This window comes from Pelobates fuscus, chromosome 3, assembly GCF_036172605.1.
Source record: "Pelobates fuscus isolate aPelFus1 chromosome 3, aPelFus1.pri, whole genome shotgun sequence".
Taxonomy (NCBI): Eukaryota; Metazoa; Chordata; class Amphibia; order Anura; family Pelobatidae; genus Pelobates; species Pelobates fuscus.
In genome coordinates this window covers 294657145-294671635 of record NC_086319.1, presented here as the reverse complement: position 1 = coordinate 294671635, position 14491 = coordinate 294657145, and the positions used below count along the sequence as shown (strand labels likewise).

The window sequence follows — 14491 nt, the reverse complement described above, 5'->3', positions numbered from 1 at the left end:
CAGGAAGAAGCCCACCAATCAGAAACCTCTTATTATGGTCTATGGGTCTTATTGTACAGCGCTACGGAATTTGCTGGCGCTATATAAATAATAAAATAATTGTGGTTTATTACCCACTTCGGTTACATAGAGATTTATGGAATAAGTATCCCCAGCAGCTCAATAAACTGATAGCAGCCACACTGCAGCTGCTATCAGATTTTACTTTTGCAAAAAGTCTGTGTGCAGCAATCGTGATGCCAATACAAGGAACACTCAGAGATATGCAAAGTGTTGTGTATTACGGCATATTTGCAGTGGCGGAACAGAGGTTGCGAGTGTGACCTGGCCCTTTGTGTTCAGCCTGTCACAAAGGGCCCATGTACTGGCTAGCTGGCCACTTTTATGGTGCCCTAAGGTGGCCCTACAATGGAGCAAGGCAGAGTAGGCACCTGCTTACCCAGACATCAGGCGCCAACTCTGTTGAAAAATACTGAGTCCTGGAGTGGGAATTGGAGATGGGCAGCGAGGGAGCTCTGATTTTCCTGCTCTTCCTACACTGTTCCCTTCAATGATGCTGGGAGTTGGAATATGACGTCACTCCGGCACCTGCATTACTACAGGGCACTCAAGGGAGCAGTGCTGGAAGATCACAAAGTTTACAGTAGCCCCACTAGTCCCCAGAGAGAGAATCTACACCTGCTCTCCCAATGGTAGGGATGCTGGGTAGACTAACAAAAAAAAATATATATATATTTTTTTTTGTGTGTGAAAGTCTGTCAGTGAGAATGTGAGTGTTTGTATGTGTTAGTAAAAGTGTGTGTGAGTGTGTACGTAAAAAGGATTTAAATATTTACATACAATATAAAAGCTTAATTCAATTAATCTGATTTGTAGTTTGTGTGTGTGTGTGTGTGTGTGTGTGTGTATACAAGCAATATATACACTTGCATGTATTTTTAAATGTGTATTGTATTATTAAAGATCATAACATTCCAACTTTACATTGTGCTAGCAAATGTATAGATTTTAATTTAAAGCTCTTTAAAAGTAAACAAATCTATATGCCTATCCGGACACCTTATTAAGAGGTGCACTAAATGATGTACAGCAAACAGCCCCTCCCCTGGATCCGCCAATGGTTCCCATAAGTTTATTTGTAATTGTCCTATTTATAGTTAAATCCCCCTCTCATAATATTGTAAAGCGCTACGGAATCTGTAGGCGCTATATAAATGGCTATACGGTTATAAAAAATAAAAAAATTTAAAAAAAAAAATGCCAAGCTGAAGTGCTTTATCTGTGAGGAGTGAGCCTTTTAAAATGTAGAGTTCCATTTTTATCATTCCATTTACAAACTGATAAAATTTTGATAAAATACTACCTAATCGGTGTTTATGCTAAATCATTAGAAATGATAAGTTTTTCCAACATTTAAGTCAATAACAATAACAATGGAACATCTTTTTGTATGTCTCACTTCTAAAAATGCTGAGACTGAAGGAATGTCTATCAAGATCTATTAAACCAGTAAACTAGTATAAAGAGGCAATTATAGGCTTAATAGCATCATAGATTATTTTTAAGCTGGCTAATTTAGAGTGATAGAAAGAGGAACATCGGGAGTAAAATTTAACTTACTGGGGGCTGTAGGGATAAAATACCAGAAGATGGCTGAAGTGGAGACCTGACAACACATGGAAGGCACTTATGAAATAATTCACTAAAGTGAGAATTGTCAGGAATTCAAAGTTAATTTCAAATTTTATTCTAAAAATTTCAAACCAAACTGGATTTTAATCTTTAATTTGCTGTAAATTTTACATTTACTTTGAATTCCTAACCATTCTCGGGACAGTAGTTAGAGCTCCCATTTGCACTCAACAAAGTGTTATAAGAAAGGTATTGCCGTGTGTGAGGATATACTTTGCTTTGGCACTATTTACAAAATAGTTTTTCACGAAAACCCAACTTGTAATGTACTGAAAACTAAATTGCAATCCAGGTTTAAACAGCGCAGTTGTAACTATATAGTGGAGTTTGACTTATTTATTTTTTTTATTGTTTTTTACAATTTGGTATTTAGTTTCTTTCAATTCATTGCTTGGCGAATAAACCTCAAAAGGTTCAATTTATGCTTCTATCTTAGTTTGCTGCTCAATTCTAATCCCTCTAGTTAATTTTGATTGATATTGCACTCTACCCTTAATTAAATATCTGCTCCACCAGCTAGATAGCAATTTATACAGCATATGTCAGTGTTTGATTGCAGATCCTGATCACTTTTCTGTTAATCTGTTGCTAATGATGAATGTGAATGTTACTCATGTGAGTGTAAATTGACTTTGTGGGTCAATGAGTTACAAAATGTAAGGCAAGTGGCTGGTTTTTTTTTTTTAAAACCTTTTTTTCCCCTCCCTAATAAGTAATCCACTATTGATATCCAGTTTCATTGAAACTGCTGGAGGCAGTTTCATGATTAAGAAAACAATCTGTTGTGATAAATGTCTTGCTGTCTTTCAGAGAAGCAAGTGTTTGTGTTTTGGTTTTTTTAAACTTTGTTTTAGGAATCCCTTGTAATTCTAAGAAAACGGCATGTACTTTGAGTTATCCATCCCTTTCTCCCCCTAGTGGGCAATGTGTGTAAAATTTATGGCTATCCTATTTTCAGTCTTGTCATAGCAAAAATGCAAAGCCATGTATCACCAGCCTGAACCATAATACGACCCTAGGGCCCAGGGGTTAGACAGTGGATGTGGAATGCTGAACGTGCTTGGCCCTACTAACCATCCTTATGACAAGGTAACCTGCCTAGCAGTGTTATTTTTGTTGACCTAACAATTTTAGCCGACCAAATTTTTTTGGAGAAACAATTCAGATGACTAAAATACGACTAAAACTGAAACAAAAGACTATGCGTAAAACTAAATTGAAATTTGCTGCAAACATTAACACTGCACAGAGGGGCTGTGGCAGGGGCAAAAAATAATTTAACTAAAAAGACTTTAACTAAACCCATTAGATTTTTGTCATGTTAACTAAAATCTACTGGAGATTTAGTAGACTAAAAAACAACTAAACTTAAAATAGCTTTTTAGTCAAAAGACAATGAAATCTGAAATTTGCTGCCAAAATTAACACTGCTGCGTAGAGACCTCTGTGCATAAAGACTACCTAAAAGAGTTACCATATATAGTCGAGTATAAGCCGACCCGAATATAAGCTGAGGCCCCTAATTTTACCCCAAAAAACTGGGAAAACGTATTGACTAGGGTGGGTAATGCAGCAGCTACTGTTAAATTTCTAAATAAAATTATATTAATTGAATATTTATTTACAGTGTGTGTATATAATGAATGCAGTGTGTGTGTGTGTGTGTGTGTGTGTGTGTGTGTATATGAATGCAGTGTGTGTATGAATGCAGTGTGAGTGTGTGTGTGTTTGTGTATGTGTTGCAGAGCCTTGGTGGGGGGTGGGCATTTTTATTATTATTATTTTTTTTAATTATTTAATTTTTTTTTGTTATAATATTAATATTTTATTTTATTTTATTTTTTTTTTTTTTGTACCCCCTCCCTGCTTGATACATGGCAGAGAGGGGGGCTTTCCCTCCCTGGTGGTCCAGTGGCATTGGCAGTTCAGTGGAGGGGGCTGGCAGAGAGCGCTTACCTCTCCTGCAGCTCCTGTCCGCTCCCTTCTCCTCCGTGCCGGTCCGGTCAGCTCCCTCTGCTATGACCCCGCGGCTCTCGCGAGACTTTCACTGGGAGCTGACAGGGGAGCTGACTGGACCGGCGCAGGAGAAGGGAGCTTGCAGGAGAGGTAAGTAAACGCTCTCTGACAGCCCCCCTCCTACACAGCCCCTTGTCTGTATTATGGCAAAGTTGCCATAATACAGACATTGACTCGAGTATAAGTCGAGTTGGGGTTTTTCAGCACAAAAAATGTGCCTAAAAACTCGACTTATGCTCGAGTATATACGTTACCTATGCCAATAGGGCAAAGATGTATTGTGTATTAGATAGGAGGGCACACACAACTTTAACAAAGCAATTCAATGATACGTCTGATACAAGCTCAACTATACCTACCTCTGTTCCCCCGAGCACTACAGCCATCAAAAATATAAAAGTATTTATATGCGCATTAGAGCTCCCCATAGGAAAGCATTGAAAATGCTTTTTCAATGCTTTCCTATGGGGAAATGAGAGACGCTGGAGGTCCTTACACAGCGTGAGGATGTCCAGCGACGCTCTAGTACAGGTTTTCTGTGCTATGAAGGAGGAAGTGCCCTCTAGTGGCGGTCTAGAGGTGGAGTTAACCCTGCAAGGTAATTATTGCAGTTTATAAAAAAAAAAACTGCAATAATTACACTTGCAGGGTTAAGAGTAGTAGGAGATGGCACCCAGACCAGACCTGAAGTGTCCCTTTAAGGACTTACTGTGGATAGCTCACTCACAAAAGCAGGATAAAAAAATAAATCAAATCCTTCTTGATTATGGATAACTTTTTCAGACTTATTCAGACCGAAACATACAAACATAGGGTTAAAATCACAAATGGTATGGAACTCTAAACCTTCTTGCTTCCCCTCTTTCCCCTCCACATCTTGTGTTGTTTAACCCCGTAAGGACACATGACGTGTGTGACACGTCATGATTCCCTTTTATTCCAGAAGTTTGGTCCTTAAGGGGTTAAGGGACTTCAACTTTGTGAAAGCCAGGAAGCTCTCTGGTAGAGAGCCACTAGGGGCAGTCTTAACACTGCAATGTAAACATTGCAGTTTCTCTAAAACTGCAATGTTTCCTGCTGCATGGTTAAGGGGACAGGGACAGTGTATCCAAACATCTTTTCATAAGATGACGTGGTCTTGGTGCTTATTTAGTCTCTCTTTAAGGGATCATGCTCCAGTTGCAATCAATTCCCAACAAATGAGGGCCAAGCTCACTTGTATCAAAAGCCTTTTTGTAACTTTTTAAAAGGAATTTTATAGTGGCATCTGCAATCTAGTTAGTGGTAGAGGTAAGTGGGTTCTTATTTCCCTCCGATATGTTAAGACACAGGTTACATTTGGTAAAAAATAACTACTACATAATATAAAAAGTATATGGTATATTCCAAATTTGAGGTGCTCTTTAACAAGACCGTATTTGTCTAATTTACTGACGTATAGTTTTTTAATTTTGGTTTGTAGGACCCTGTACCATTGCCTTACCTCCGGGATGAAAGTGATTACACCTTCAATATAAACCTTGACGTAAGCATCCAAGGTAAATTCAAAGCCTGAATGGTCTGCTAGTAACCAGCAATTTTGTATTATGGAAACGGCATGTTGGCTCTCCCACCTCAAAGGGCTCAATGCACAGTACCAAAGTGTTTACCACTGCTAGAAGTATCCCAGGTGCTGAAAGTCCAAACACATTAGCCCTCTTCGAGAGAGAGAGAGAGAGAGAGAGAGGGAGAGAGATCACTTCAATACAATAATAGAGAAATTATTTAAAAAAAAAAAAAAAAGATTTTGTGAGTAAGCAAGATAGCATTTAAATGCATCACAATACAACTGAACATCCACACTCCAACCATCAATTGACATGCACTCAGTCATATTTCCCAATAAAGCTTGGCATGTACAGTGTGTCAGATGTGTCTGCATGTGATTTGATGCCTTCAAATGCATGTTTTCATGTGTTTCCTAGTTTGTTTTTTTTGTTCTACATGATGCATCTACTGTTGTCTTTATTTTCTATTTCTGAGCAGGAGATGCAATGAAAGAGTCGGTTTCCATATGCAAATCAAATTTCAAGGTATGTTTAACATGTGTACACTTTTTTTTTTTTTTTTTTTTTTTTTTTTTGAACAACATCCTAATACACTTAAATACATTTTCAGATTTGCAAATGTTCTCCATAAACAATTTTCATTACTAATAATATTTTATACTAGTGATGAATATTTTATTTAGAATAATCAATTTCATCACTGTCTTCTGTATTAATTTGTAACTTAATGGGGCACATATTTGTAGTTAAGATTACAAATTAAGTTACCATGCTACCATTACCTTATTCCATCTGTACTGGTCCTATTCCTGTTCATGGTTGCTAGTTTTGAGACATTGCTCTTGAAGTTTGCTTTTGTGTGTTATAACTGTTTTGTGTTTTTATTTTTTATTTTTTTTATTTGGGCAAGATGTGTGTTGTGTTCCCATCCACTAAACACTTATTAACTTGTATTAGTATGTGATTGTAGACAAAAAAAGGGGGAGGACAGGGAAGACTTGGACGGGCACTCTGACAGTAGGGGGTAACCCTCAAAAAACTACCAAGGTAGTTATAGAAAAAACATACATAGGATGAGTGCCCTGCAATATAAAATATAACTTTTAATAGTAAAAAATAAGGTGAAAAACCACCAATAAGTGAAGGACAAATAAAATCTGTACAATTCCGATAGAATACAGTATCCCACACACCAGATAGGTGCTAAGTATATGGGTCTATACGGATAATATGCCAGATGTTCCAACATGTGAGGGATAGGAACCCAATATTGTAGACCCCCACCCTGTTAGAAATAAAACACTGCTGCAAATAACAAAGGAGAAAAAGGGAGGACAAACACTAATAGCAGATATAATATTAGCAAAAATTGGCAAATAATGCCATGGGAACAAAAACCTCAATCAAAGGATCCCTAAAGCCATAAATAAGGTGACAGATTGTTAATTAGCAATCATGGGTTAATACCCTGATACATAATAGCCCTAGAGAGAGGTCCTGTTCAGAAGTTTTCAGTGTCCTCTCTTAGATACCTATGTGCAAAAGAGCAGTAATTTTGCACGTAATAAGTGAATAAGAACAGCTGAGACCTCTAGTGTATGAGGTATCAGACAGGTCACATGAACATACCGTGTTCAGGATAAGGGTTATAAGCGGTATGCCTAGATAATAAGAGCAGCCCTAATAGCAAATAAAAAATATAATAAACACCCCTCAATTATAAGGGAACCCTAAATGCCTGACACATATATGAACGGGTAGCACACTCAATAATGTGCCCTAAGTGACACACTCCTGATAAGTTACAGAGAGACTTCAGCATATACCCGGGAGACACTGGGTGCAGCCAAATCAACACAAACGTTAGTAATAACGAGGTAAATGGGCTGCTGCAGTATCCCAGTAAACCTTAAGCAGCTCTCCGGGTTTCGCCTGATGGGAGTTGAAGTCCACTCTGGATCCATTGTATCCCTGTTGCCATGATGTGCTAAGAGAGTAGGAGATACAGCTGGATCAACGGCCCCTGATGTGCACGTTTCGCCCGCAGCTCATCAGAGGGGAGCTGATTTGCGGGAACTGAGCCGGTATTTAAAGGTAAGTGGAACAATTTCATTGGAGGAAAGTAGAAGCCTGTCAGCCTATGGTAGCCAATCCACATCAGGTAAGGGGTTGGAATCGTCACGTGATGATTACATCATCTAAATTAACCCCATAGGGGGTCCGACAGGAAAAAAGACACGGGAGAAAGGGGGGGAGAGAGAAAAAGAACCAAACAAAGGGCTAGAGTCCCTGCGTCCATACTATCAGGTGAGTATGTGGAACGACCCTACCTAAGAAATAAAACTAGTCCAAACAGCACTTATCATAACTGTCATAAAGGCTGCCGAGTGCCTATTCATTAACCAGACATGGCAGATAGAAAATAAAGGTCCTTGCAACTGGATAACTCCTGTCAGTGCCGTGTAGGGGGTAAATTAACCCCTTCAGGGGGCACCAATATAAACCCAGGACATTTGTATCCTCCAGCCGGAGGATTGCAACCTGTTAGTATAACAAAGTATATTCTTGTAGCCTGAAAATGTTACCAAAATCTGACGTTTCGGGAATGTAGCAATAAATGTTAACACAACCTGAGCGTTGTATATGACATAGAGATAGAGGCTCAGGGTGCACTGTGCACAGTCCCTATGTCTTCATATTTCAGGGTAATGTGTCATTTTAAACCGAAGTGATGGGTGTATACTGGGGTATAATAATAAATGTTAGTAAAATTGATTCCCCTATTCATAGTGGAAGGAACAAAAGCTGATTGGTCATATTAACGAGATGGTGAATATGACTATAAATGAATAGGCAGATAACCATAATGATAACCATTAACAGACCGATGTAATTAAATTGGTAAATATATCAACAATAACTATGGAGAAGAATGGTTGACCAATGTGGAGCCCCCTGGAGCTGCAGGTCCTGACTGGTTAAAGGACATTTCCCACATCAAAGGCTTAGATACAATAAGTCAAGAGAACTGTGACCCCAGGCCTCAGGGTCCCTTATGTGGGGACTCCCTGTGTTTAAACCAATAGTACCGAGAAAGGATGATCAGGTGATATACAAAAGTCCACACTGACAGGCACCAACAGCGTGATAACTCCCCTCAATCACTAGACCTATAGTGGGGAAACAGAACTCGTCATCAAACGGTGTTCAGATGAGAACAGGTGGATTAATGGATAAAGGGGGTAAAATTGAATTCTTCATTCATCCCCCCTGGGGTCAGGGTCTTAAACTCATAAATCCACCTGGACTCTTTTCGAAGAAGAGTTAAGTTAAAGTTACCCTTCCTAGAGTTTAGGGTCACCTTTTCTAATGCTTGAAAGGATAAATGATTCGGATTGCCATCATGAAAATGGCAGACATGATTCGCTACAGGGGTACTCAAATTCATATTGGTAACGGAGTTTATATGTTGGAGAATACGTCTCCTAAACTCCTGATAGGTTTTCCCTATATACTGAATACCACAAGAACAAGTTATTACATAGATGATACGTGTAGTGCTACAGTTGATAAAGTGGTACACCTTAAATTCTTTAAGAGTTTGGCTGCACTTCACCGTCTTTGAGGTTTTAACATATTGGCACGCCTTACAGTGGCCGCATTTGTGGGTTCCTACTGGGGCCAATAACCAGTTCTTTGAGTGGGTTTTTCTTTCTAGATGGCTGTGAACTAATAGATCTCTAAGATTTTTCGATCTGCGTGCGGTGATATTTGGATGTGGTATTAGACTGGTGTCAAGGTCTTTGTCATATTGAAGGATCGGCCAATGTCGGGAAAATACATCTTTGATGGGTTGCCAGTGGTCATCAAAGGTTCCAATGCATCTGATCATTGGGGTAGTGGGAGTGGGTCTTGTTGAATGTAAACTAATGCTTCTCTCTTGTGATAGAGCTCTCTGGTACGCCTTCTTCAGCGTCCGGTTGGGGTATCCCTTATCTTTAAAACGGATACGTAGTCTATTTGCCTCAGCTTTGAAGGACTCCTCACTGGAGCAGTTCCTTCTAGCCCGAAGATACTGCCCGTAGGGAATTCCTGCCTTCAGCTGCTGGGGATGGAAACTCTGCCAATGTAATAGGCTATTAGAAGCAGTACTTTTACGAAAATAGTTCAGTATCCACTGTACCATCCATATTAAGTATGATCCTAAGGTCCAAAAATTCCAAATGTGTCTCATGGATCACATGTGTGAGTTATCCAGTTGCAAGGACCTTGATTTTCTATCTGCCATGTCTGGTTAATGAATAGGCACTCGGCAGCCTTTATGACAGTTATGATAAGTGCTGTTTGGACTAGTTTTATTTCTTAGGTAGGGTCGTTCCACATACTCACCTGATAGTATGGACGCAGGGACTCTAGCCCTTTGTTTGGTTCTTTTTCTCTCTCCCCCCCTTTCTCCCGTGTCTTTTTTCCTGTCGGACCCCCTATGGGGTTAATTTAGATGATGTAATCATCACGTGACGATTCCAACCCCTTACCTGATGTGGATTGGCTACCATAGGCTGACAGGCTTCTACTTTCCTCCAATGAAATTGTTCCACTTACCTTTAAATACCGGCTCAGTTCCCGCAAATCAGCTCCCCTCTGATGAGCTGCGGGCGAAACGTGCACGTCAGGGGCCGTTGATCCAGCTGTATCTCCTACTCTCTTAGCACATCATGGCAACAGGGATACAATGGATCCAGAGTGGACTTCAACTCCCATCAGGCGAAACCCGGAGAGCTGCTTAAGGTTTACTGGGATACTGCAGCAGCCCATTTACCTCGTTATTACTAACGTTTGTGTTGATTTGGCTGCACCCAGTGTCTCCCGGGTATATGCTGAAGTCTCTCTGTAACTTATCAGGAGTGTGTCACTTAGGGCACATTATTGAGTGTGCTACCCGTTCATATATGTGTCAGGCATTTAGGGTTCCCTTATAATTGAGGGGTGTTTATTATATTTTTTATTTGCTATTAGGGCTGCTCTTATTATCTAGGCATACCGCTTATAACCCTTATCCTGAACACGGTATGTTCATGTGACCTGTCTGATACCTCATACACTAGAGGTCTCAGCTGTTCTTATTCACTTATTACGTGCAAAATTACTGCTCTTTTGCACATAGGTATCTAAGAGAGGACACTGAAAACTTCTGAACAGGACCTCTCTCTAGGGCTATTATGTATCGGGGTATTAACCCATGATTGCTAATTAACAATCTGTCACCTTATTTATGGCTTTAGGGATCCTTTGATTGAGGTTTTTGTTCCCATGGCATTATTTGCCAATTTTTGCTAATATTATATCTGCTATTCGTGTTTGTCCTCCCTTTTTCTCCTTTTTGTTATTTGCAACAGTGTGGAGTGGACTTCAACTCCCATCAGGCGAAACCCGGAGAGCTACTTAAGGTTTACTGGGATACTGCAGCAGCCCATTTACCTCGTTATTACTAACGTTTGTGTTGATTTGGCTGCACCCAGTGTCTCCCGGGTATTTGCTGAAGTCTCTCTGTAACTTATCAGGAGTTTGTCACTCAGGGCACATTATTGAGTGTGCTACCCGTTCATATATGTGTCAGGCATTTAGGGTTCCCTTATAATTGAGGGGTGTTTATTATATTTTTTATTTTCTATTAGGGCTGCTCTTATTATCTAGGCATACCGCTTACAACCCTTATCCTGAACACGGTATGTTCATGTGACCTGTCTGATACCTCATACTCTAGAGGTCTCAGCTGTTCTTATTCACTTATTACGTGCAAAATTACTGCTCTTTTGCACATAGGTATCTAAGAGAGGACACTGAAAACTTCTGAACAGGACCTCTCTCTAGGGCTATTATGTATTCGGGTATTAACCCATGATTGCTAATTACCAATCTGTCACCTTATTTATGGCTTTAGGGATCCTTTGATTGAGGTTTTTGTTCCCATGGCACTATTTGCCAATTTTTGCTAATATTATATCTGCTATTAGTGTTTGTCCTCCCTTTTTCTCCTTTGTTATTTGCAGCAGTGTTTTATTTCCAACAGGGTGGGGGTCTACAATATTGGGTTCCTATCCCTCACATGTTGGAACATCTGGCATATTATCCGTATAGACCCATATACTTAGCACCTATCTGGTGTGTGGGATACTGTATTCTATCGGAATTGTACAGATTTTATTTGTCCTTCACTTATTGGTGGTTTTTCACCTTATTTTTTACTATTTACTATTAAAAGTTATATTTTATATTGCAGGGCACTCATCCTAGTATGTGATTGTGTACCAATAGATTTCTATACGTGTTAACACTCGTATATAGAGAATAGTACTTCCCAACATAATGTTTGTTTGATCAAGAAGATCATGCTACGGTTACAGACTTTGTATAATTCGTTTTCCTAGTTGCCTTACTTGTATAATGTGTATATAACCCCCCTGAACCCCAGTTTCTCTATTCTATTTTCACTACATAGTGTGTAACTGTGGTCATGTTTGTTCTCTTGCAGTACATGTACTGGACCATGAAACAGCAACTAACTCATCATACCGTTACTGGCTGCAATGTCCGGCCTGGAGATCTCTTGGCATCTGGAACCATAAGTGGACCTGTAAGCATGAGTAACTGTTCATGAACTTCCATCACCCATTTAGAAATGATTAAGATGATCCAACATAGCCTCACACTATTATATGTTTATATACTAAAATATTGGATGTCTAGAATCCAAACCCTGTGTAGCAGTCTTTCTGTCTCCGTGTCTTAATCTATCTAGTCTGTCTACTGATTATTTAGTACAGATTTTGGAAGAACTTGTGTCTGTGCACTGACAGCCAAAAACCATACTATAAAGAAGAATTCTTCTATGTTGTCATCATTAAGTTAGGCATTTGGCAGACATTCTTTTATTAACTATTCTAGAAAGAAGCTCCACAGCAATAATACTCCCAGTAAGGTGTCTTTAGTAATGTATTTAATCTTGTTCTAATTTACAGGCTAATGTATGATATGTACACAGACTTATTTCAAGTGACGTCAATCTTGATTGGCACGTAGCCCAGCATTTCTCAGAACAGCCCAGGCCACACCTCCATTCCCTCTCCTAAAATGAAAGTGTTCGTCTTTGTTCATTTGAAATGTTGGTATGGTTTTGGAAAGGGTTAAATGGACACTGTAGATACCCAGACCTGTTCAGGTCATTGAAGTGGTCTGGGTGCAGTGTCCCAGTCCCCTCAACCATGCATCTTAAAACATTGCAGTTTTAAAGAAACTGCAATGTTTTCATTGAAGGGTTAAGACTGCCTCTGGTGGCTCTCTACCAGAATGCTTCCAGCTATTTCACGGAATTTGATGCTTTACACGTGTATATCCATGTCTTCTAAATCCCCTTCGAAAAGCACTGCCTTAATGCTTTCCTAAGGGGAAGGCCTAATTATCGCAGGATTCGCCCCGCATGCTCGGTAGGTTCCTCTGAGGCAGAAGGACACTTTGTATTCCTAACACTATAGTGCTCTTCTAAATTAAGGGGAAATATAATACATAGTAAATAGGTAATCTGTAACATGCAGACAGCATTATAAAGTTTAATTTGACTTGCCATAGCCACCTGCTGCAGATGAAATGGAACTATAGAAAATTAACATACAAATTCACACTAATTAGAAACTGTGAAATCACCGCCTCGTGGTGGGAGGCTAGCATCAAGGCATAAATACTGGATTGTCATTTGGGGGAAAAAACACATATCCAGAAACTGGGTTGCCAACTATTAAAGCGACGCGCACTATAGGGTTCTCAGCAAACTAACATCCTCATTTCCTTTGAAAGCCTGCCTAAAATGCAGATATCGATAGAACGGTTTTCTCTTGGTGCACAGGCGAATGTAATGTGCTGCAAACCCCTAATAAAGGTGATCACAAGCATTGAACAGATTCTCAGTAGCACTTCCTAGATCTCACCCTATGTATTTCTGGCAGGATCCGGGGAGTTTTGGCTCCATGCTGGAGCTGTCTTGGAGAGGATCCAAACCAATTGACCTTGGAAATGGTCATACAAGGACTTTCCTGAAAGATGGAGACTCAGTGGTTATAACAGGTACAGCTGTGTTTGGTGACTGTTAGATAACCTATTCGAGCATGCATAAGATAGTGTAACAGCAAAATGTCTTGAGTATGACACTTTTTATTGCGTATGTCTCATAGTCTTAAAAAAACAACAATCTGGGCCTCATGGTCCATCTAACATACTTGTGCCATCTCAACAGGTTACTGCCAAGGAAAAGATTATCGTATTGGATTTGGACAGTGTTCAGGAACTATTCAGCCTGCTCTGTAGAAGACAAAGTTTGAGCAGAGATGAGCCGCTCAAAGCATTTTTGGAGTACTGAGTAACTAGCATAAACTGTTAAGATATTGCTGTGGTTTTCAACGTAGTAAGTCCTCAGCTCTCCTCATTAAGTGCCTTTTTGTATGGACACGTGATATTGGCATACCATGACCAATGACGAGGGGAAACCGTTTAATTGTCATACCTATGGGTCCTGATGAAAATAAATACCCCCCAAAAATCTAGCCTGTTTTCTCTTTTGTTTATAGTTTAAAGTGGAATATGTTTTAAATTGATAACTTATTTAGTATCCTGTATGATTATTCCCCCCAGTACTATGGTCAAACATTTGTTTGCTTATGACAGGAAAGGCAATTCCACAAATATGGATGTGAAGTGGGTCATGCCACAAGTCCATTTTTCAGTCACAATGTCATACAAATAGAAGGGTACTGTCTTTCCACATTTCATTCAGTTTTTGCTGAGTATTTAATTCATACATTTGAGCAGCAGTGTATTTTTGGTTCATGTGTCTGGGATTTATTCACAAACACCTGAATTGTAGGTAAACAAAAGCCAAATAGCAGAATTTAGGTTAGAGTAGGCGTGTAGAGATCTAAAAGGATGATTCTTTTTATGTAGTTTACAAAGGGGCAATCTAAAAAAAAAAGTGTGTATGTATGTGTATATATATCTCTAATCTTCCAAATAGGTAGCTGCACTCACGGATTTTTAAAAGTCCAAAATTTATTGATAAATGTTTAAAAGAAGACTATCAACGTTTCAGTCCTCCATAGAGGACTTTCATCAGGATCAGATAAAAACATATATAGTGAACATACATTGCATTTATACATAACATTATTAACTAAATTAGCTTACCCCCA

The 14491-nt window shown here is 39.3% G+C and overlaps 1 protein-coding gene across 1 annotated transcript in view; it reads left to right on the top strand.

Annotated features, from left to right (window-relative positions):
- Positions 1-13833, top strand: part of FAH (fumarylacetoacetate hydrolase) — a 56750-nt gene extending 42917 nt beyond the window's left edge. The window contains exons 10-14 of the mRNA XM_063445605.1: positions 5171-5246; positions 5734-5780; positions 11788-11889; positions 13256-13373; positions 13543-13833. Of these exons, the coding sequence (XP_063301675.1) occupies positions 5171-5246; positions 5734-5780; positions 11788-11889; positions 13256-13373; positions 13543-13613 (414 nt within the window). The 3' untranslated portion in view covers positions 13614-13833. The remainder of the gene's footprint in view (positions 1-5170; positions 5247-5733; positions 5781-11787; positions 11890-13255; positions 13374-13542) is intronic.
- Positions 13834-14491: the final 658 nt, after the last annotated feature.